Source organism: Ammospiza caudacuta, chromosome 31, assembly GCF_027887145.1.
Source record: "Ammospiza caudacuta isolate bAmmCau1 chromosome 31, bAmmCau1.pri, whole genome shotgun sequence".
NCBI classification, from domain to species: Eukaryota; Metazoa; Chordata; class Aves; order Passeriformes; family Passerellidae; genus Ammospiza; species Ammospiza caudacuta.
In genome coordinates, this window is record NC_080623.1 from 2,914,144 (window position 1) to 2,938,467 (window position 24,324).

Sequence of the window (24,324 nt, forward strand, 5' to 3'; positions counted from 1 at the left end):
ACGGGCGGGCCAGTGAGGAGGCGGGGCGGGCGCACGGCGCGGCAGCGCGGAGGCCGCGGCGGCAGAGAGGTAAGATGGCGGCGGCGCATCCTGCTCACAATGGGGCCCGGTGTGCCCCTCAGCGCGGCCCCTGAGTTCTCCTCCAGGGCTCGTCTGCTCTGCGCCGTCCCGGGGGCGGCTTTCCTCTCGCTCTCCGCTCCGGTAGCGCTTCCTGGGCTCCCCTCAGGTGTGCCCCTTATGCCCGCCGCCCGCGGACAAAATGGCGGCGCTTGGGCGGCGGGAGCGCGCATGCGCGGGTGCGGGGCGGCAGAGCACGTGCGCGGGCGGGAGAGCGCCGGGACAGACCCGGACAGGCACCGGGAGAGAGACTGGGATGGACCGGGATATACCGGGATGGGCACCGGGAGAGAGACTGGGATGGACCGGGATATACCGGGATGGGCACTGGGAGAGAGATTGGGATGGACCGGGATATACCGGGATGGGCACCGGGAGAGAGATTGGGATGGACCGGGATAGATCAGGAGGAGCACCTGGAGAGAGACTGGGATGGACCGGGATAGATCAGGATAGAGACGGTGATAGATCAGAATGGGCAGCGGGAGAGAGGCTGAGATGGACCGCGATATACCGGGAGAGAGCCTTGGATGGACCGGGATGGACACGGGGATAGATCCAGATTGGCACCGAAATACACCCGAGGATAGACCGGGATGCGCACTGGGGGATACCGGTACAGGGGCGGGAATAGAGCGGGATGAGCACCAGAAAGGACCGGGAATAGAGCGGGGTGAACACCAGAAAGGACCAGGAATAGAGCGGGGTGAACACCAGAAAGGACCGGGATAGAGCGTGCTTGGGGCTGGCTGGGCAGCGGGGATGCCCCGGTACGGAGCCGTGCAGGGACACAGGCGGCGGAGCAGGACGAATCACCGGGACACATCGAGGTAGAGGCACTGGGGGTTCACTGGGAGGATCCCCCCAGATTCCTGCAGGGCTCAAAGCTCCCTCCAGCATTTTTGGGAGTTACCTCCACAGGAGCAGCCTCATCTTCTGCTGCAGGGCTCGGATTGGATTCAAATTCTTCCCCGCTGCTACTTTTCATTGTATCAGCGTTTCATTCCCCTCCCTTCCCTTGCTCTGCAGCATGAACAGGATCCGCATTCACGTGTTACCGACCAGCCGGGGCCGCCTGACCCCGGTGCCGCGGCCTCAGGAGCCCCTGGCCTGCTCCTTCAGCCCCCGGCCCTGCTCGCAGCCCCGCCTGGAGGGGCAGGAATTCTGCATCAAGCACATCCTCGAGGACAGGAATGCTCCCTTCAAACAGTGCAGCTACGTGTCCACCAAGAACGGGAAGCGTTGTCCCAATGCTGCTCCCAAACCTGAGAAGAAGGATGGGTGAGTGGCTTTTCCTCCTGCTTTTCCAGTCCCAGACTCTGTAGAATTAAAACAGGCAGGGGGAGGGTTTTTTTTCTTTGACTTCCCTTTTGAAGGAATGGCTGGAGTTGTGTCAGGGGAGATTTAGGCTGGATTTTGGGGAATCTTCCCCCAGTTGAGTACTTGAGCAGCTCCTGAGGGCAGTGGTGACATTCACAGCCCTGCCAGAGCCCAAGGAGTGTTTGGATAATGCACCCAGGAACGTGGTGGCATTTTGGGATGTCGCAGGAGTTGCACTTGGTGATCCTTGTGTGTCCCTTTCAGGATATTCCATGATTCTTCTCTTTCATCTGCTACATTGGATTACCTCTGAGAAGCATCTCCCTTTTCCCAAAATGTTTTTAAGCTGGAGAAAGACTCCATGGAGTTATCTGGGGACTGTGGGCTGTGCCCTGAGCCAGCAGAAGGTGGCTGCAGTGCTCCAGGCCCTGCACTGGATCTGTGTGTGCAGTCCCTCCCTCATCCCAGCACATCCCCAGATAATCCCCAGAGCAGCCACTCTGATCCCTCTGGAGCTTTGGTTATGCTGCTGCTTCCCTTATGGCCTTTAAAATGTTTAAGGGGTGGAACAGTTATGCATGATAGAGCACAGATTCCTGACAGGAGCATTATTTCAGGGATTTACTGGGATGTGGGCAGTGGATGTCTCCACCCTAGTCCCTGTGCCATAAAATGAGAGAACATTTGGAAGCAGAAGAGCTCAAAAACTCCCTCACCTCACTGGTTTTAACCAAAAGCTGGTTTTACTCCCTGCTGCTGGTGGCAGAGGTGATGTTCCCACAGTGGTGGATGGCATCTCAGCATTCCCAGACTGGATCTGCAGCTCCCTGTGAGAGATTCCAGGTGCCAGGGCTTGTTCCTTGCACTTCTGCCCTGCTCAGGTGAAACCCTGCATCCAGAGCTGCCTCCAGAGCTCAGGAAGCTTTTCCTGACCCCCCCTGCTCAGGGAAAAACATGGAGCAGTTGGAATGAGTTCAGAGATGAGCGTGGAGCAGCTCTCTTAGAAGGAAAGGCTGAGAGAATTTAAATTGTTCTGGAGAAGAGAAGCTCAGAGATGACTAAAGAGCTGCAGGAAAGATGGAGAGATTATTTTCAAGGGATGGAGTGCCAGGACAAGAGGGAATGGCTTCCCACTGCCAGAGGGCAGGGCTAGGTGGGATATTTGGAACAAATTTCTTCCTGTGAGGGTGGGGAGGCCCTGGAATGGATTTCCCAGACCAGCTGTGGCTGGCCCTGGATCCCTGAAAATGTCCAAGGCCAGGTTGGACAGGGTTTGGAGCCACCTGGGATAGTGGAGGGTGTCCATGTCCCTGTCCATGGATGATCTTTACATTCTAAATCCATCATTTAGTCTGAAAATGCAGGAATGTGGAGGGTCTAGGAGCTATTCCAGGCTTGGTGGCTGCTCCTTTGGAATGGCTGTGCTCATTTAAATGCCTTAAAAAGAGGATTTTTTTTATCCCCCACCCCCATTTTCTCCGGCATGAGGAAAACAGGAAGATTTTAATCCCCAGATTATTGTGGCATCATGGTGCATTTAAAGCAACAGAGCTCAGAGCCTCAGGAGTGCATTGAGGCCAAAGCAGAGCAGCAGGATCCAGGGGAGCTGCTCCTGTGAGGGTCCCCTCAGTGTTGTCCCCTCCTCAGGGGATTCATCCCTGAGGAAACCCCAAACTTTTCAGCAGAAAATACCCATGGAATCTCCACACCATTTGGGGATTTGTCCTTTGGGGGGCTGCTGAGGCTGCTGAGCTCTGCTCTTGGAGGCAAACCTGCACTGTGATTTGTCATTTTGTGGCCACATTTCTCTCCACAGAGAAAAGCAAGGCACAGTAATTCTTCCCAAGAATATTTCTAGGATTGACATTCTCTGAACCTTAGAGGAAGGAAACAGAATTCTTATCGTTTGCTGTGCCTGTGTTTGTGCAAATATGAATGCAATAGGGAGATTGTTTACCCAAAGTGATGGTGTTTTGTTTCCTTGGCCTATGAAGGCTGTGTGTGTGTGTTATGACAGTCACGAGTTTCAGAATGTTGAGATCTTGGCAGATTCAGTTTAGTTGTGATGTAATATATTATAAAATATTATAGTATAGAATATTAATATATACTATATATAGTATACTATGTATACTGTAACCCTATATATGTATAGTATGTATAGTAAAATTATAGTATAGAATATACTATATATAGTATATTATATTATATACAGTATAAGCCTATATATTATATATAGTATAATTATAATATATATAGAATATATATAGTATAGGGTATTATAGTATATGTGTGTATATATACATTATATATAGTATATATATATAGTATAGAGTATAGAATATTATAGCATATGTATATATATTATATATAATATATATAGCATATATAGTATAGTGTATTATAGTATATAATATACTATAATATTATAATGTAGTATAATAAAGTAATTAATTAATTAGCCTTCTGATATCAATGGAGTCCTCCTCATCATTCCTCTTTTGTTTAGATGTAATGCAATATAGTATAGAATATTATAGTATACTATACTATATATAGTATATACTATGTATAGTGTAGAGTATTATAGTATGTGTGCATATACATTATATATAGTGTATATAGTATATAACATAGAATATTATAGTATATGTATATATATTATATATAGTATATATAGCGTATAGTATATAGTATAGTATATTATAATATAAATAGTGTATCCTATACTGGAATATTATAATATAGTACAGTAAAGTAATTAATTAGCCTTCTGATATCGATGGAGTCCTCCTCCATTATTCCTCATCATTCCTCCTTCATCGGGGCCTCCTCATTGCAGCTGTAGTGTTTGCTGATGGACGAGGGATTCCAGCAGCAGCAGCTGGGAGAGCAAGCAGGGTCAGGCTGGGGAGGAGGGGATGCTCAAATCAGCTTTTAGCTTCTTCCTACCCAAACTACCCCACAAAATCCTCTGCTGCTTTGTCCCACAGCACCTCGTTCTGCGCGGAGCACGCCCGGCGCAACGCGCTGGCACTGCAGGCTCAGGTGAAGAAATCCAACCCCGGGCCCGTGGGTGAGACCCTGCTGTGCCAGCTGAGCTCCTATGCCCGGGCAGAGCTGGGCAGCCAGAGCGCCGAGAGCAGCCGCAGCGAGGCCAGCCGCATCCTGGGTGAGCACTGAGCCCCTTGCCTTGAGATCTGAGCTTTTATTTTTTTCCAAATCCTGTGGGGGAACCACTCGTTGGTTTTTTTGGGTCTGGATTGAAGGAATTTAAACCAGTAATTCATGTTCCAGCTCAGGTGGTTTTTTTTTCTTATCAGAAAAACAGTCTCACTACTGTGAGTTCAGCCACAAGGCACAAAACAGCCAACAATCTCTTGTTCCAAGGTCTTTTAAGACTAAACTATCCAATTAAGAACTGACACCTAGATTATTTTCCCTTTTAACTCAAGAACTGATCCCAAAGAACTGATCCCCTTTTGGCACCTGGATTATTTTCTCTTTTAATCCAATAACTGACCCCAAAGAACTGATCCCCTTTTGGCACCTGGATTATTTTCTCTTTTAATCCAATAACTGACCCCAAAGAACTGATCCCCTTTTGACACCTAGATTATTTTCCCTTTTAACTCAAGAACTGATCCCAAAGAACTGATCCCCTTTTGGCACCTGGATTATTTTCCCTTTTAATCCAATAACTGATCCCAAATAAATTATCTCCTTTTGGCACTGGGATTATTTTCCCATTTAACCCAATAACTGATCCCAGAGAGCCCCCAGTGCTGACTGGAATTCTGTGGTTCCTGGGAGGGCTGAAGCATCATTCCAAGTGTGTTCTGGAATTCCCTGGTTCCTGGGAGGGCTGAAGGATCATTCCCAGAGTGTTCTGGAATTCTGTGGTTCCTGGGAGGGCTGAAGCATCATTCCAAGTGTGTTTTGGTTGTTCTGGTTGTTCCAAACTGTGATGTTTTCTGTAATTTCCCGCTCCATGTCCCTCACTCAGAGTTTTGAGGTGGAGAATTCCCTCTTGGCGTGAGGCAGAGCCTGCTCAGCTCCATGGGGCTGAGCTCCAGGGTGTCCCTGGCCATGTTGGGATGGGGCTGAGCTCCAGGGTGTCCCTGGCCATGCTGTGATGTGGGACAGTGTCCTGTCACTCTGCTGCTGTGTCTTGCAGACGAGGACAGCTGGAGTGACTGTGAGCAGGACCCTGTCACTGTGGAGCAGACGTGGCGTGGGGACCCTGACAGTGAAGCTGACAGCATTGACAGTGACCAGGAGGATCCCCTCAAGTAGGTTGGGGGAGTAGTTAAATTTTTATTTTGGGGGGGGCTCAGCCTGGAACCCAGACTCTTCAGCAGAAAAAACCCATGGGATTCCCACACCATTTGGGGTTTCATCCCTGAAGGACCCTCAGACTCTTCAGCAGAAAAAAAACCATGGGATCCCCACACCATTTGGGGTTTCATCCCTGAAGGACCCTCAGACTCTTCAGCAGAAAAAAAACCATTAAATCCCCAGACCCTTCAGGGATCGGCCCTTAGGTACCCCCACACTCTTTGGGGGCTCATCCCAGAGGAAACCCCAAACTTTTCAGCAGAACAAATTCATGGAATCCCCAGACCTTTAGGGGATCAGTCTCCAAGATACCCTCACACCTTTTGGGGGTTCATCCTTGAGGAACCCCCAGACTCTTCAGAAGAAAAAAACCCTGGGATCCCCAGACCCTTCAGGGATCAGCCCCAAAAGACCCTCACACCCTTTGGAGACTCTTCCATGAAGAACCCTCAGACTCTTCTGCAGAAAAAACCCCTGGGATCCCCAGACCCTTCAGGGATCAGCCCTGAGGAACCCCCACACCCTTTGGGACAATCAGTCTCCAGGAAACCCGCAAAGAGACCCTATTTCCCTGGGTTTTCCAGGCATGCTGGTGTGTACACAGCCGAGGAGGTGGCTCTGATCATGAGGGAGAAGCTGATCCGCCTCCAGTCCCTCTACATTGACCAGTTCAAGCGGCTCCAGCACCTCCTGAAGGAGAAGAAACGGCGGTTCCTGCACAGCAGGAAGGGAGAGCACGAGGCCATCGGTGAGCCCAGACCTCCTGCCTGGGGGTGGGCACAGAAATCTGCTAAAAATGGAGGGGTTGGGCCTTTCTAGAGGCTGATTTCAGAGCAGGATAAAGAGCAGGGGGGGGTTCCACACTCAGTGTTTTGTTGAAGAGATGGGGAAGTGGCTGGAGCACAAGGAGGAGGATCTGGAGAGCTGGGGAGGGGCTGAACCTGGAGAAAATGAGGCTCAGGTGGGACCATCTCAGTCTGTGACTCCCTGAGTCCTCCTCATCATTCCTCCTTTGTTTAGATGTAGTGTAATATAGTATAGAGTATATAATACAGAATATGTAGTAATGTAATATAGTATAGAATATATAGCATAGTGTATATATAGTATATATAGAATTGTATATAGAATATATATAGTATAGAATATTATATGGGATACTATATATAGTGTACACTATATATAGGATACTATATATAGTATAACCCTATACATATACAATTATAGTATAGTACAATATATATAGTATATATTGTATATAGAATATATATAGTATAGAATATCTTAGTATATGTACATATATATAATATATATACTATAATATAGAATACATAAAATACTTATATAGTTTATAGTATAGTATATTATAGTATAATATATGTAGTATATCTATAGTATATATAAATACTCTATATACTACATATACTGTATAAATAGTATATATACTATATATATTATATATTATATATATAGTATATATATACATGATATAGTATATAATATCATAGTATATGTATATAATATGGTATATGTATATAATATAATATTTTATACTATATACTATATATAATATACATTTACTATGATATTCTATACTATATATGATATATATTATAGAATATCATAGTATATGTATATATATTATATATATAGTATAGTATAATGTAGTGTATGCTATACTATAATACTATAATATATTGTAATATATCTGCTCCCACAGAACAATGCGACAAAAGGAAATGGCCTCACACTGTGCCAGGGGAGGTTTGGGGTGGGCATCAAGAGGATTTCTGTATGGAAAAGGTGGTCAGGCATTGGAAATGCCCAGGAAGGAGTTCAGTGCGCAGCTGGACATTGCACTCAGTGCACTGGTCTGGTTGGCAAGGTGGGGATCAGTCACAGGTTGGACTCTGATCCTGGAGAGCTCTTCCAGCCTGAGTGATTCCATGATTCTGTGCTGGTCCTGTGCCCGGAGATCCCTATCACTGCAGCTCCAAAGCTTGTGCATTTCTTTGCTCTTCAGAGCTTGCAGTGTTGGCAGGAAATGAGCTATAATGTTAATTCTGAGACAAAAGTGCTTATTTTGTACTGGGATTTCCTGTTTTTTCCTTTTACGAACAAAAAATATTCATCCATAAGGCCCTTGGTGTGTGGACAGGAGCTGGTTCCAGTAACACCAGTGCTGCTGTATTGGTTTATCCCTCCTTAGCAGCTTTCCCTCTGCCTCTGCTGGCGTTATCTCTATGCAGAGCATACTTTTGAAAGCAGGAATTCCCAGTTCAACAGAGGCAAAACCCAGTTGTGTAACTGATCCCAAGTATTGCAGAGCAAAGGACTCTTTTTCCAGCATCATCCTTTAATAGCTCATCCTGGAAAACGCCATAATTCAGCTCAGGCTCGAGTAAAAATAACCAGGAGTTTGGTACATACCAGTTTTGCAGAACTCTTTTTAGCAAAGCAGGCAGAGAAAAACAGGTCCTGTAATTACACCAGGAATGCTGGCAGGAAGCTTCCAGAACTCACCCAGGAGTGACCTGGAATTTGACAAGTTTTTTGTTCTGCTGAAATCACAGTGCACAGGAGTGGCTCGAATTATTTTTAAAGGAGCTTTTAAAAATACCCTGTGGGTTCCTGGTGCTCAGCAGAGGTCAGGATAAATTTTGGGATGGAACCTGCACCGCCAGGCGTCACCCAAAGCTGGTGGGTGAGGGATGGAGCCCTCAAACCCCAAAAATCCAGGCAGATTCGTGACTCTTCCTTTATTCCTGCAGGCAGCAGCCTCCTGACAGGGCCAGAGGGGCTGATGGCCAAGGAGAGGGAGAACCTGAAGAGGCTCAAGTGTCTGCGGCGGTACCGGCAGCGCTACGGGGTGGAGGCTCTGCTGCACCGGCAGCTCCGCGAGCGCCGCGTCCTGGCCACCGATGGCGCGGCCCAGCAGGTCCGTGGGGACACCCTGGAGGGGGCTCCGTGTTCTCCTGTCACCCTGGGAGTGACCCCAGGCCCTGGCAGATTGCCCCATGTAACGTCCTTCCTGCGAGGGTGCTGCCCTGCTGGGTTTGGAGGAGCTTTTGGAGTTGCTGTGGGAGCTTCTGGGTTTGTAGGAGCTCCTGGGGATGTTGTGGGAGCTCTCGGGTTTGGAGAAGCTTTTGGGGTTGTTGTAGGAGCTCCTGGGGTTGTTGTGGGAGCTCCTGGAGATGTTGTGGGAGCTCCTGGAGATGTTGTAGGAGCTCCTGGGGTTGTTGTAGGAGCTCCTGGGGTTGTTGTAGGAGCTGTTGGGTTTGTAGGAGCTCCTGGGGTTGTTGTGGGAGCTCTTGGGTTTGTAGGAGCTTCTGGGTTTGTAGAAGCTCCTGGGGATGTTGTAGGAGCTCCTGGGTTTGGAAAAGCTCCTGGGGTTGTTGAGGGAGCTCCTGGGGATGTTGAAAGAGCTCTTGGGTTTGGAGAAGCACCTGGGGTGGTTAAGGGAGGTCCTGGGGTTATTACAGGAGCTCTCAGGTTTGGAGAAGCAGCTGGGGTTGTTAAGGGAGGTCCTGGGTTTGGAGAAGCTCCTGGGGATGTTGTAGGAACTCCTGGGTTTGTAGGACCTTCTGGATCTGTGGGACCTCCTGTCCTTCCTGCAAGGACAGCTCTAGCTGCCACCATGCTGGGTTTGGAGAAGCTCCTGGAGTTGTTGTACAAGCTCTTTGGTTTGGAGAAGCTTTTGGGGTTGTTGTAGGAGCTCCTGGGGTTGTTGTGGGAGCTCCTGGGGTTGTTGCAGGAGCTGTTGGGTTTGGAGAAGCACCTGGGGTTGTTAAGGGAGATCCTGGGTTTGGAGAAGCTCCTGGGGTTGTTGTGGCAGCTCTTGGATTTGTAGGAGCTTCTGGATCTGCGGGAGCTCCTGTCCTTCCTGCAAGGACAGCCCTGGTTGCCACCATCCTGGGTTTGGAGAAGATCCTGGGGTTGTTGAGATTTGTGGGAGCTTCTGCATCTGTGGTAGCTCCTGTGTCTGCAAGAGCCCTCAGGTGTGTGGGAGCTCTTGGTTCCACACCTTGAATGCTGGGCTCAGTTTTGGGCTCCTCACAGCAAGACAGACATTGGGGGTCAAATCCAGAGAAGGAAAAGAGACTGGAGGCCAAGAAAGGTCTGGAAAACTCCTGAGGAGATGAGGGAGCTCATCCTGGAGAAAAGGGGGCTCAGGGTATTGGGAGGTTTGAGGATTCTTAGGAGCTCATAGCTTGTGGAAGCTCATGGGTTTGTTTGTCAAGGCTCTCAGGTTTTTGGGAGCTCCTGGCTCTGAGTGAGTCCATTCCAGTGCCTAAAAGAGGCTTAAAAAAAAAGGAGTGGGAGTTTTAAATAGACATCCAGTGACAGGACGAGAGGAAATGGTTTTAAACTAAGACATGAGAGGTTTAGATGGGATATTGGGAACAAATCCCTCCCTGTGAGGGTGGGGAGGCCCTGCAATGGATTTCCCAGACCAGCTCTGGCTGCCCCATCCCTCCGATGCTCAAGACCAGCTTGAATATGACTTAAAACAGCGTGGGACAGTGCAAAATGTCCTTGCTGTGGGAACATGAGCTTTAGGATCTCTCCCAACCCAAACCATTGCACGATTCCAGGCTCACACCACCCGCTCCAGCCAGCGCTGCTTGGCCTTTGTGGACGATGTCAGATGCTCCAACCCCTCCCTGCCACTGACCAGGCACTGCCTCACACGTATCCTTTGATCCCAGCCTCTCCCTGAGTGTTTTCCAGCAGTTTTCCCCCTGGTTGTGCCTCTTTTCTCCCTCCCTGGCCCTGAATCAAGGCCCTCGGTTTGCTGTAGCCGTTGGTTTCAAGCAGGAGCCCAGAGGAAATGTCTCCCAGTCTGCTGGTGCTCCCCTGCCATGGATCAGCCAGTTCGTGTGGGAGCAACAATGTCTGAGCTTGTTTTCTATGGAAAAATTCCTCCTGATGAATTCAGAAATCCCTAATGAGCTCAGAAATCCCTAATGAGCTTAGAAATTCCTCCTGATGAATTCAGAGATCCATGATGAATTCAGAAATCCCTAATGAGCTCAGAAATCTTCCTGGTGAATTCAGAAATCCCTAATGAGCTCAGAAATCCCTGATGAATTCAGAAATCCCTGATGAATTCAGAAATTCCTCCTGATGAATTCAGAAACTCCTCCTGATGAGCTCAGAAATTCCTGATGAGCTCAGAAATCCCTTATGAATTCAGAAATTCCCCTGATGAATTCAGAAATCCCTGATGAATTCAGAAATTCCTGATGGATTCAGAAATCCCTGATGAATTCAGAAATTCCTGATGAGCTCAGAAATCCCTGAATTCAGAAATCCCTGATGATTCAGAAATTCCTGATGAATTCAGAAATTCCTCCTGATGAATTCAGAAATTCCTCCTGATGAATTCAGAAATTCCTGATGGATTCAGAAATCCCTGATGAATTCAGAAATCCCTAATGAGCTCAGAAATTCCCCTGATGAATTCAGAAATTCCCCTGATGAATTCAGAAATTCCCTGATGAATTCAGAAATCCCTGGTGAATTCAGAAATCCCTGATGAATTCAGAAATTCCTGATGAGCTCAGAAATCCCTGATGATTCAGAAATCCCTTATGAATTCAGAAATTCCCCTGATGAATTCAGAAATCCCTGGTGAGCTCAGAAATTCCTGATGAATTCAGAAATTCCTCCTGATGAATTCAGAAACTCCTCCTGATGGATTCAGAAATCCCTGATGAATTCAGAAATTCCTGATGAATTCAGAAATTCCCCTGATGAATTCAGAAATCCCTGGTGAGCTCAGAAATTCCTGATGAATTCAGAAATTCCTCCTGATGAGCTCAGAAATCCCTGAATTCAGAAATTCCTGATGAATTCAGAAATCCCCTGATGAATTCAGAAATTCCCCTGATGAATTCAGAAATCCCTGATGATTCAGAAATCTCTGGTGAGCTCAGAAATTCCTGATGAATTCAGAAATTCCTCCTGTTGAGCTCAGAAATCCTCCTAATGAATTCAGAAATTCCTGAACCTCCCCTGACAAAGACTGAGGCTCTTCCCTCTTGTCCTGTTCCTTGGGAGCAGAGCCCCAATATGGGATCAAGGATCTCCCAGCTCAGGGATCACCCCAAATATGGGATTAAGGATTCCCCAAATATGGGATCAAGGACCCCCCAGCTCAGGGATTTGTGGGAGCTGCTGGGTTTGTGTGAGCTCTTGGGGTTATCAGAGTTCCTGGGTCTTTGGCAACTCTGAGTTTGTGGGAATTGCTGGATTTGTGGGAACTCCTTGGTCTGTGAGAGCTCCTGAGTTTTTGGGACCTATTGGGTCTTGAGGAGCTTTCAGATTTCTTTGGAAATTCTGGATTTTTGAGAGCCCTTGTTTTGTTTGGGGTTTTTTTCTCCCTGGAGTTCTCCTACTCCTCCAGCCCTGTGCAGGGAGATGGAAACTGCTTTTGTTTCTCTCTAACCACCACAGACCTCAAAATAAAGCCAGGAGAAATCCCATAAAACAGCCAGAGAAGCTGCTGTGGGCAGCTGGTGCTCCTGGGAGGGAGGAAAGAGCTGGGTCTGACTCTCAGTGACACAAACAAGCTTTTCCTGGGGCAGCTGATAACATCTGATAACATCTGTGGCTTTTCTGGAGCTCTGTTTGCTTCCAGGAGCTGGATTGTTTGTGACAGGGCACTAAAGGGATGGGGGAAAGCTGGGAGGTTCCAGATGGAGCTTGGGATTTTTGTCCTCTTGGCGATCTGTGCTTTTGGCTACCAGTAAAGCCAGTGCTGGAGCTGAAAATCTGATTTTCCCACTCCCTGTTCCCTCACCACAGCTTCCCTTGGGTGTCCCAGGTCCTTTTCTCTTGGGCTGGGCTCTGATTTTGCTGCCAGCCCAAATTCTGGCTCCCCACAGCCTGCCAGGAAATGAATTCCTGAGAAATCCTTGGAGTAGGGAGGAGAGGAGGGAGGGGTGAATCTCCAACCCAGCCAGCTTTAAGAAACTGCCTTAAATTTGGTGTCTTTTCCCCATTTTTTGTGAGTTTGGGGGATTTTTTTCCCCTCCTCCCACACTGGTGTGTGTGTGAGGAAATTGCAGTTGGGATGATTCTGGTTGGAAGGGGGTGGAAGAGGAGAAAGGTATAGGAGGAGGAGGAGGAGGAAGGGGTTGGAATAAAAGGATGAGGATCAGAAGGGGAGAAAGGGATGGAAGAGAAGGAAAAGGATGGAAGATAAGGGTGGGGATCAGAAAATGAGAAAAAGAAATGAAAGAATAGGAAAGGATGGGAAGAAAAGGTTGGAAGAAGTGAATGGGGATTGAAATAAAAAGGGGAAGGGATTGGAAGAAAAGGATGGGGATCAGAAGGGGAGAAAAGGATGGAAAAAGAGGAAGGGATGGGAAGAAAAGATTGGAAGAAGTGAATGGGGGTTCAAAAAGAGGAAGGGGTGGGAAGAAGAGAAAGATTAAAAGAGGAGGAAAAGGAGGAGTGGAGTCAGAAGAGGAGGATGGGATCAGAATAGGGCTTGGAAGAGGAAGAAGAGGGTGGGTGTGGGTTGGGAGGTGATGGCTTTGATCTGTAGCTCCTTTGCCTCTGGATGGCTCTGCAAGTGTGATGCAATTGAAGAGGAGTTTCTGTCTGGGATTAAAGGCAGGAAATCCCATTTACACCTCTGGCAGGAACAGCTTTTCCACTGGGAAGGAAAATGCAGTGAGAAAATAGAAATAACATAACCAAAATGCTGGCTGTGGGAGAGGCATTGTGTGTGCTGGGATCTCCCTGCCCGTGGGGCTGGAGCTGCTCCTTTCCCAGGGATGTCTGCAAACAAAAGTTAATCCTGAACCTTTGTGCCATCCAGCTGAGAATCTCTGAGTGGTTTATGGGATCCAGCCACATCTCCCAGCCCCCACAGAGAGGGGATTATGGCTGTTGTCCCAGATTTGCATCATGGAAATGATGTCACCCACATCCTTGGGCATTGGGGTGCAGTTTTAACCTCTGCATTTCTGATCTGGGATAAATTGGGGTGGGTTTAGCAACATTTGTGGGGGATTTGGGAGCATTTCTCAGCATTTATCCCTCTGGATCCCCCAGTATGGGATCAAAAATTCCCCAGCTCTGGGATCACCCCCAATATGGGATCAAGGATTTCCCAATATGGGATGACTCCCAAATATGGGATCAAAGATTTCCAATTATGGGATCACCCCAAATATGGGATCAAAAATTCCCCAGCTCAGGGATGACCCCAAATATGGGATCGAGGATTTCCACATTTGTGATTACCTCCAATAAGGTATCAAGGATCCCCCAGCTCAGGGATCACCCCCAAATATGGGATTAAGGACTCCCCAGTATGGAATCAAGGATCCCCCAGCTCAGGGATGAGCTCCAATATGGGATCAAGGATTTTCCAATATGGGATGGCCTCCAATATGGGATCAAAAAATTCCCCAGCTCAGGGATGACCCCCAATATGGGATGACCTCACATATGGGATCAAGGATTCCCCAGCTCAGGGATAACCCCAAGTATAGGATGAAGGATCCCCCCAGCTCAGGGATGACCTCTAATATGGGATTAAGGATTCCCCAGTATAGGATGAAGGATCCCCCAGCTCAGGGATGACCCCTAATATGGGATTAGGGATTCCCCAATATTGGACCACCCCAATATGGGATTAAGAATTCCCTATATGGGATCAAGGATCCCCCCAGCTCAGGGATGACCCCTGATATGGAATTAGGGATTCCCCAATATGGGACCACCCCAATATGGGATTAGGGATTCCCCAATATGGGACCACCCCAATATGGAATTAGGGATTCCCCAATATGGGACCACCCCAATATGGGATTAGGGATTCCCCAATATGGGACCACCCCAATATGGGATTAGGGATTCCCCAATATGGGACCACCCCAATATGGGATCACTCTCTGCCTGTACCTCTGCTGCTTTCCTTGACCTCCTCTCCCCAGATATCTGCCAGGACACCAACCAGAGCCTTTTCAAGCCTTGCCAGGGCTCTGAGGAGGTTCCCTGCAACAAGCCCGTGCCCGTGAGCCTGTCGGAGGAGCCCTGCTGCCCCCTGCACCTGCGGCTGCCCCCCCAGATGTACGTGCCCGAGCAGGGGCTGGCAGTGCCCCAGGAGCTGGGGGCAGCGCCCTCAGAGCTGTACCTGAGTGCAGCTGAGCTGCAGCCCACCGAGAGCCTGCCCCTGGAGTTCAGTGATGTAAGTGGCACAGCTGGGAGGGCTCTCCTGGTCCCACCTGGGGTGGGAGAGGAGGTTCTTGCAACCTTTGCTTCCCATCCCTTCCTCCTCTTCCATTTATCTTCCTCCTTTTCTGATCCCTGTCCTTTTCTTCCCATCCCTTCATCCTCTTCCATTTCTCTTTCTCCTTTTCTTCCCACCCCTTCCTCTTTTTCAACCCCCATTCACTTCTTCCAGCCTTTTCTTCCAAGCCTTTTTTCTTCCATTTCTCTTTCTCCTTTTCTGATCCCCATCCTCTTCTTCCTGTTTTTCAACCCCTATTCACTTCTTCCAACCTTTTCTTCCCATCCCTTCCTCCTCTTCCACTCCTTTCTCCTCCTCTGATCCCCATCCTTTTCTTCTACCTTTTCAGCCCCCATTCACTTCTTCCAACCCTTTCTTCTTCCATTTCTCTTTCTCCTTTTCTGATCCCCATCCTTTTCTTCCAAGCCCTTCCTCTTTTTGAACCCCCATTCACTTCTTCCAACTTTTTCCTCCCATCCCTTCCTCCTCCTCCACCTGAGAGCCCACCTGGGATGGGAGAGGAGCTTTTTCCAACCTTTTCTTCCCATCCCCTCCTCCCCTTCCATTTCTCTTTCTCCTTTTCTTCCCATCCCTTCCTGCTCTTCCATTTCTCTTTCTCCTCCTCTGATCCCCATCCTTTTCTTCCTCTTTTTGAACCCCCATTCACTTCTTCCAACCTTTTCTTCCAACCTTTTCCTCCTCTTCCATTTCTCTTTCTCCTTTTCTTCCCACCCCTTCCTCTTTTTCAACCCCCATTCACTTCTTCCAATCTTTTCTTCCCATCCCTTCCTCTTCTTCCATTTCTCTTCCTCCTTTTCTGCTCCCCATAATTTTCTTCCCACCTCTTCCTCTTTTCCAGCCCCCATTCACTTATTCCAACCTTTTCTTCCAACCTTTTCCTCCTCTTCCACCTGAGATCCCACCTGGGATGCTGCATTCTGAGGTTCTGAGCACAGGAGGAGCTGCTGGAGTGAGGCTGGAACAGCTCTGGGATCAGGCTGGGGATGTCCAGGCTGGAGAGGAGAAGGATCCAGGGACACCTTGGAGCCCCTTGTGCCTGCAGAGAGCTGGAGAAGGATTTGGGACAAAGGATGGAGTGCCAGAATAAAGGGGAATGGTTTCCCACTGCCAGAGGCAGGGTTAGATGGGATATTTTGAACAAATTTCTCCCTGTGAAGAATCTCCCTAGGGAGGCCCTGGAATTGATTTTCCAGAGCAGCTGTGGCTGCCCCTGGATCCCTGAAAATGTCCAAGGCCAGGCTGGACAGGGCTTGGAGCCACCTGGGATAGTGGAGGGTGTCCATGTCCCTGTCCATGGATGATCTTTACATTCTAAATCCATCCTTTAGTCTGAAAATGCAGGAATGGGAAATGTTTGGGAGCTATTCCAGGCTTGGTGGCTGCTCCTTTGGAATGGCTGTGCTCATTTAAATGCCTTAAAAAGAGGATTTTTTATCCCCCACCCCCATTTTCTCTGGCATGAGGAAAACAGGAAGATTTTAATCCCCAGATTATTGTGGCATCATGGTGCATTTAAAGCAACAGAGCTCAGAGCCTCAGGAGTGCACTGAGGCCAAAGCAGAGCACAGGATCCAGGGGAGCTGCTCCTGTGAGGGTCCCCTCAGTTTTTGGGGGCTCCTGAGGCTGCTGAGCTCTGCTCTTGGAGGCAAACCTTGGATCTCTGGTGATGGAGGAGAGATTCCAGCCCCAGGAGCCAGGAGAACAAGCAGGGTCAGGCTTGGGGAGGGCTCAGATCAGATCCCAGCCCCTTTCTGTGCAAACAGGAGGTGAAATTTTGGGTTAGAAAGGAAAAGCAGGGCTGGTTTCCCTCATGCTGTCCCTTGGGAGGCTTCTGAGCTCTCTCTGGAGCGCTGCAGATCCATGGGAGCTGCTGGGGGTGTCTGTGTTGTGTCTCAGCAGGCTGGGGAGGTGCCACTCCTGAGGCACGGGAATGTCACCAGGAATGTCACCCTGGTGTCACAGCCCCTCTGGAGCCAAAACAAATCCCAGATTCTGCTGAATCCCAGCTCCTCCTGAATCCCAGTTCCTCCCAAATCCCAGCCTCTCTTGAATCCCAGCTCCTCCTGAATCCCAGTCTGTCCCAAATCCCAGCCTTTCCAAATCCCAGCTTCTCCCAAATCCCAGGCTCTGCTGAATCCCAGTCTTTGCTGAATCCCAGCCTGTCCCAAATCCCAGCCTCTCCTCAATCCCAGCCTCTCCTGAATTCTCCTGAATCCCAGCCTCTCCTCAATCCCAGCTTCTGCCAAATCCCAGCTCCTGAATCCCACCCAGCTCCTCCTGAATTTCAGCCTCTCTCAAATCCCAGCCTCTCTCAAATCCCAGCTTCTCCTGAATCCCAGCCTCTTCCAAATCCCAGCCTCTCCTGTTCCAGGGGTCCCCAGGAGTGTGTGTGACATCCTGGATTGCTCTGGGGGTCCCCAGAAGGGTGTGTGTTACATCCTGGATATGGGGGACTGATCTGGGGGTCCCCAGAACTGTGTGTGACATCCTGGACTGCTCTGGGGGTCCCCTGGAATGTGTGTGACATGCTGGAGAGCAGGGACTGGTGTGGGGGTCCTCTGGAATGTGTGTGTGACATCCTAGGAGAGGATGGGGATGTTCCAGGTGTCCCCAGGAATGTGTGTGACATCCTGGGTTGCTCTGGGGGTCCCCAGGAATGTGTGTGACATCCTGGGTTGCTCTGGGGGTCCCCAGGAATGTGTGTGACATCCTGGAGAGCGTGGGGGTGTCCCCAGGAATAAGTGTGACACCCTGGAGAGCAGGGATGGCTCTGGGGGTCCCCAGAAAGGTGTGATTGGACCCTGCCAAAGCCATTCCAGGTGCTGGAGGGACACCTTGGGGACAGTAAATCACGCTGGCCTCCAGCTGGTGTGTGCCACACCTTGTCCTCAGCAGTGCCAGCTGGGATCGTGGCATTGCAGGAGGAGGAGGTTCCTGAGGTGTCCATGGCCCTCCTGGCATGGTGCCCACTCCTCCTCCTCCCTGCCTTCCTCCTCCCTTCCCTGCTGCTCCAGACCCTCCTCAGCCCTGATAATCTCTCTTTTCCCTGGCAGGACCTGGACGTGGTGGGTGATGGGATGCAGTGCCCACCTTCCCCTCTGCTCTTTGACCCTTCTGTGAGCCTGGATCCAGCCCTGAGGGACATGGCTGAGGCTCCCATCGACATCCTGGCCCTGGAGGAGCCTGACAGGGGCAGCTCCTGCTCCCCCCTCATCCCTGCAGCCCAGGGGCCTGCCCAGGTATGGACTGACAGGGCTGTAGTGGTTATAAAGGGAAAAAAATCCAGAATTTCCTAAGAAATCTGAAAGCTCCTCAAGACCCAAGAGGTCCCAAAAACTCAGGAGCTCTCACAAACCCAGCCCTTCCCTCCCTCCCAGGAGCACCAGCTGCCCACAGCAGCTTCTCTGGCTGTTTTATGGGATTTCTCCTGGCTTTATTTTGAGGTCTGTGGTGGTTAGAGAGAAACAAAAGCAGCTTCCAGCTCCCTGCACAGGGCTGGGGGAGTAGAACTCCAGGGGAAAAAAACCCCAAAAACAACAACGAGGGTCTCTCAAAAATCCAAAATTCCCAAGAAATCTGAAAGCTTCTCAAGACCCAATAGGTCCCAAAAACTCAGGAGCTCCCACAGACCAAGGAGTTCCCACAAATCCAGCAATTCCCACAAACTCAGAGTTGCCAAAGACCCAGGAACTCTGATAACCCCAAGAGCTCCACAAACCCAGCAGCTCCCACAAATCCCTGAGCTGGGGGGTCCTTGATCCCATATTGGGGAATCCTTGATCCCATATTGAGGAATCCTTAATCCCATATTTGAGGGTGATCCCTGAGCTGGGGGATCCTTGATTTCATATTTGGGGAATCCTTGATCCCATATTTGGGGTGATCCCATACTGGGAGCTCCTTGATCCCATATTGGGGGTCCTTGATCCCATATTGGGGAGTCCTTAATCCCATATTTTGGGGTGATCCCATATTGGGGAATCCTTGATCCCATATTAGGGGTCATCCCTGAGCTGGGGAATCCTTGATCCCATATTTGGGGGTGATCCCATATTGGGGAATCCTTGATCCCCTACTGGGGGATCCTTGATCCCATATGGGGGGTCCTTTATCTCATATTGAGAAATCCTTGATCCCATATTGGGGAATCCTTAATCCCATATTTGGGGGTGATCCCATACTGGGGAATCCTTGATCCCATATTAGGGGTCATCCCTGAGCTGGGGAGTCCTTGATCTCATATTGGGGAATCCTTGATCCCATATTTGGGGGTGATCCCATACTGGGGGATCCTTGATCCCATATTGGGGATCCTTGATCCCATATTGGGGAATCCTTTATCCCATATTTGGGGGTGATCCCATAATGGTGGATCCTTAATCCTATATTTAGGGGTCAGCCCTGAGCTGGGAGATCCTTGATCCCATATTGGATGAGTTTTTCTCTTCCTCCCACACAGCAGCTGGGTGTGCCCATGGTCTGGGTGGCATTAGGAGTGCCAGGCTGTGGGTGCCACCCTTGTCCTGGGCATGTCTGGGACAATGGGGATGTCTGGGAGGCTCTTGGAACCTCTTAATCCCAGTTGAGGGTTTTTAGGGGAGTTGTTTCCCAGCCCAGGGGTTCCCCTTTCTTCCTTGGAGTCTTAATTTTCACTGGGAAAACTGAAATTTATTCCTCTCATCCTTTCCGGAGCTTGGGGTTTCTTTGGGGTGTCCCCACAGGGACAGGCGATGTCACCCACTGTCCTGTCATGGTTCCTGGGGTGATAGCCAGGTTTTGGGGTTCTCATTTCTTCCTTGGAGTTACTTTTCACTGAGATAATTGAAATTTATTGACTGAAAATTTTTCCTGGCATCCTTTCTGGAGCCTGGGGCTATTTTGGGGTGTCCCCACAGGACAGGTGATGTCACCCAGTGTCCTGTCATGGTGTGAAACCCAAGTTTTGGGGCCACATCCCAGGGGTTCTCCTTTCTTCCTTGGAGTCTTAATTTTCACTGGGAAAACTGAAATTTATTCTTCTCATTCTGTTTGGAGCCTGGGGCTTCTTTGAGGTGTCCCCACAGGTGATGTCGCCCACTGTCCTGTCGATTAATTAATTAATCCACATTAATCCTGTGGATTAATGGTTCCTGGGGTGAAAGCCAGGTTTTGGGGTTCTCCTTTCTTCCTTGAAGTCTTAATTCTCGCTGGGATAACAGAAATTTATTGACTGAAATTTGTTCCTGGCGTCCTTTCTGGGGCTATTTTGGGGTGTCCCCACAGTGACAGGTGATGTCACCCACTGTCCTGTCATGGTGTGAAGGCCAAGTTTTGGGGTGGGGAGGGTGTCACACCCCAGGCTCTGACTGAAGACCCCCAGTTTTTCTCTAACTGTTGGTTTCAAACAAGAGCCCAGAGCAAAAACCCTCCCGGTCTGTTGGTGCTCCCACCTTGTGGAGTTCCCAATTCGTGTGGGAGTGACACTGCCAGCCCCAGGCTGTGTCCCAGCACCCCCTGCCATGTCCCTGTGCTATCCCAGCAGTGTCACCTTCCCTTGCAGCCCCAGCAGCAGCCACAGGGAACGGCCTCGACCAGCCCAGCCCGAGGAGCCAACGGAAGCCTGGAGCCGGGAGCTGTGGGCTGAGCCTGGTGTGGGACCCTCAGCGTGGGACCTGGGGGGCTGCAGAGCCTCCAGGAGGAGCTGCAGCTCCAGCTCTGCTGATTCTGCAGCCACAGAAACCCCAAAAACCCCAAGATGGGGCTGCAGACCCTCCTGTTCTCCATGGGGATGGAGCGGCCACGGGAGGGAAATCACCCAATTCTGAGGGACACCTGGGGCACCTGGGGTGTCAGCATGGGACCTGGGGAGGCTGGAGAGCTGCTCCAGTGCCAGGATGAGCTGCAGCTCCAGTTCTGCTGATTCTACAACCCCAGAAACCCCAAAAACCCCATCCAGACCTTCCTGTCCTCCGTGGGGATGGAGCAGCCACGGGAGGATGGGGAAGGAAATCACCAAATTCTGGGCGACAGAAATCACCAAATTCTGGGGGACAGAAGTCAGCAAATTCTGGGGGACAGAAATCACCAAAATCTGGGGGACCCTCACCATGGGACCTGGAGGGGCTGGAGAGCTGCTCCAGTGCCAGGATGAGCTGCTCTGCTGATTCCTGCAGTCACAGAAACCCCAAGATGGGGCTGCAGTCCCTCCTGTTCTCCATGGGAATGGAGTGGCCACAGGAGGCTGGGGAGGGAAATCACCAAATTCTGGGGGACCTGGGGTGTCAGTATGGGACCTGGGGGGCTGGAGAGCTGCTCCAGTGCCAGGATGAGCTGCAGCTCCAGTTCTGCTGATTCTACAACCCCAGAAACCCCCAAAACCCCATCCAGACCTTCATGTCCTTGGTGGAGATGGAGCGGCCACGGAAGGGAAATCACCAAATTCTGGGGGACAGAAATCACCAAATTCTGGGGTACCCTTACCGTGGGACTTAGGGGTCCTTGAGTCCTTCTCCAGTGCCAGGAGGAGCTGCAGCTCAAGCTCTGCTGATTGTACAACCACAGAAACCCCAAAAAGCCCCAAAACCCCATCCAGATCTTCCTGTCCTCCGTGGGGATGCAGTGGCCACAGGAGGGAATCACCAAATTCTGGGGGACAGAAATTCCCAAATTCTGGGTTGTCTCTGCCACACCCTGAGGGGTTTTGGGGGGACAGAGGTTCTGTTCTGCAGGTCCCCCCCACAATAAAGTGATGGAGGTGGGTGCTCGGTGTCCCTGTGTCGTGTGATGAGTCTGGAATTTGGGGTGTTGGGAGTGCACTGAGGTGTGTTTGGGGTGTTTGAGATGCCCTGGGGGATGTTTGGGGGTGCCCTGGGGGGTATTTGGGGTGTCCTGGGGGTGTTTAAGGTGCTCTGGGGGTGTTTTGGGGTTCCCTGAGAGGTGTTTGGGGTGCCCTGGGGGATGTTTAGGGTTATCTGGAGTGTTTGGAGTGCCCTGGGGTGTGTTTGGGGTGTTTGAGATTCCCTGGGGGATGTTTGGGGTGCTCTGGGGTGTTTGGGGTCCTCAGGGGTGTTCAGGGGTGTCCTGAGGGGTATTTGGGGGTACACTGGGGTGTGTTTAGGATGTCCTGGGTTCTTTGGGGGTGTTTGGGGTGCCCTGGGGGGTGTTTGGGGTGTCCTGTAGGGTGTTGGGGTGTCCTGGGGATGTTTGGGGTGTCCTGGGGGTGTTTGAGGTTTTTGGGGTGCCCTGGGGGTCTCAGTGTCCCCCGGTCCCCAACTGCTGCTATTGGGCGGGGGCCCCTTTGGGGTCCCCATTTATTCCAGTTCGCTCGGGGGGGCTCGGTGCGTTTCGGGCCGGTCCGGTCCGGTCCCATCCCGGTGCAGCCCCACCGGGGCGGAAGGGGGGGGGGGGGCGCTCGGTACCGATTCCCGCCGGGATGGAGGAGGGAGGGGCGGCGGTACCGGCTCCGTTTCCGGCGGTCCCGGCTCCGTGTGCGGCGGTTCCGGTGATCACGGGAACGGGGCAGGGGGGCGATGCCCGGTGCGCGCGGATTGGCGGCGGCGGGGGCGCAGGGCGGGGCCGGCCCGGTGCAGCCATGACGTCACCGCCGCCGCCGCCGGTCCCGCCCCGGTGCCGGTGCCGGTGCCAGCCCCGGCCATGGCGCCCCGGCCCCGCCGGAGCCCCCGGTGAGTCTCCGGACCGGGCGGGAGGCGGGGGGGGGTTCGGGGCCGCTCCTCGGTGGTACCGGAGGCGGAAGGGGGGCAGGGGAGCATCCGTGGCCTCCGGTTACCGGGAGGGCGGGGGTGGATCCCGGGGGAGCGGCGGGGGTGGCCCGGTGGGTGGGTGGCGTTCCGCGTGTCCCCGGTGTGTCCTCGGCTGTCCCCGCTGTCCCCGGGGCATCCTGGGGTGTCCCCGCTGTCCCCAGAGCATCCCGGCTGTCCCTGAGGTGTCCCCGGTGAATCCTGACTGTCCCTGGGGTGTCCTCATTGCACCCTCGCTGTCCCCAGGGTGTCCCCAGTGTCCCCACTGCACCCCGGCTGTCCCTGGGCCGTTCTTGGTGTCCCCAGTGCCCCTCGGCTGTCCCCGGGGTGTCCTCAATGTCCCCGTTGCACCCTGACTCTCCCTGGGGTATTCCTGGTGTCCCCAGTGCACCCAGACTGTCCCTGAGGTGTCCCCAGTGTCCCCAGTGCACCCAGACTGTCCCTGAGGTGTCCTCATTGCACCCTGACTGGACCTGGGACATTCCTGGTGTCCCTGCTGCACCCCGGCTGTCCCTGGGTTGTCCCCAGAGCATTCCGGCTGTTCTCAGGGTCACCAGTGCATCCTGACTGTCCCTGGGGTGTCCTCACTGTCCCCAGTACACCCTGACTGTCCCTGGGGCATTCCTGGTGTCCCCAGTGCATCCTGACTATCTCCGCAGTGTCCCCAGTGTCCCCAGTGCATCCTGACTGTCTCTGGGGTGTCCCCAGAACATTCCAGTTGTCCTCAGGGTCCCTAGTGAATCCTGACTGTCCCTGAGGTGTCCCCGGTGTTCCCAGAGCATCCCGGCTGTCCCTGGGTTGTCCCCAGAGCATTCCGGATGTCCCCAGGGTGTCCTCAGTGTCCCCACTGCACCTTGGCTGTCCCTGGGGTGTCCCCAGAGCATTCTGGTTGTCCTCAGGGTCGCCAGTGAATCCTGACTGTCCCTGGGGTGTCCCCAGTGTCCCCCGTGCACCCCGGCTGTCCCTGCAGTGTTCTCAATGTCCCCACTGCACCCTGACTCTCCCTGGGGCATTCCTGACTGTCCCAGAGGTGTCCCCAGTGTCCCCACTGCACCCAGACTGTCCCTGGGTGTCCCTCACTGCCTTTCATCCCACCCACCCGTCCCCAGTGTCCCCAGTACACCCCGGCTGTCCCTGAGGTGTCCCCAGTACACCCCGGCTGTCCCTGAGGTGTCCCCAGTGTCCCCAGTACACCCCGGCTGTCCCTGAGGTGTCCCCAGTGTCCCCAGTGCACCCAGACTGTCCCTGGGGTGTCCCCAGTGTCCCCAGTACACCCCGGCTGTCCCCTGCGTGTCTCTGATGTCCCCACCACATCCTGGCTGTTCCATGCCGTGTCCCTACCCGGCTGTCCCCGCGTGTCCCTGCCCAGCTGTCCTCGATGTGTCCCCGCAGCCCGAGGCCATTTCTGTGCCACATCCCACTTGTCCCCGGTGTGTCCCGGCTGTCCCCAGGGTGTCCTTGCTGTCCCTGCTGCATCCTGGCTGGCCCTGGACTGTCCCCAGGGTGTTCTGGCTGTCCCCAGAATGGCTCAGTGGGGTTGGG

At 51.6% G+C, this 24,324-nt stretch overlaps 1 protein-coding gene and 1 non-coding gene across 2 annotated transcripts; both read left to right on the forward strand.

The window, feature by feature from the left end:
* The first annotated feature begins 59 nt into the window (after positions 1-59).
* KANSL2 (KAT8 regulatory NSL complex subunit 2) lies at positions 60-21,793 on the forward strand. Its single transcript, XM_058822057.1, has 10 exons — positions 60-226; positions 1,147-1,398; positions 4,431-4,609; positions 5,615-5,729; positions 6,360-6,523; positions 8,547-8,713; positions 10,371-10,467; positions 14,730-14,983; positions 18,100-18,285; positions 20,586-21,793. The coding sequence occupies exons 2-10, from the start codon at positions 1,148-1,150 to the stop codon at positions 20,667-20,669; spliced, it is 1,497 nt and encodes a 498-aa protein (XP_058678040.1). The 5' UTR covers positions 60-226; position 1,147; the 3' UTR covers positions 20,670-21,793.
* Positions 10,543-10,670, forward strand: LOC131569941 (small nucleolar RNA SNORA2/SNORA34 family). Its single transcript, XR_009275826.1, has one exon. It is a non-coding gene; the product is annotated as a small nucleolar RNA SNORA2/SNORA34 family (small nucleolar RNA).
* Positions 21,794-24,324: the final 2,531 nt, after the last annotated feature.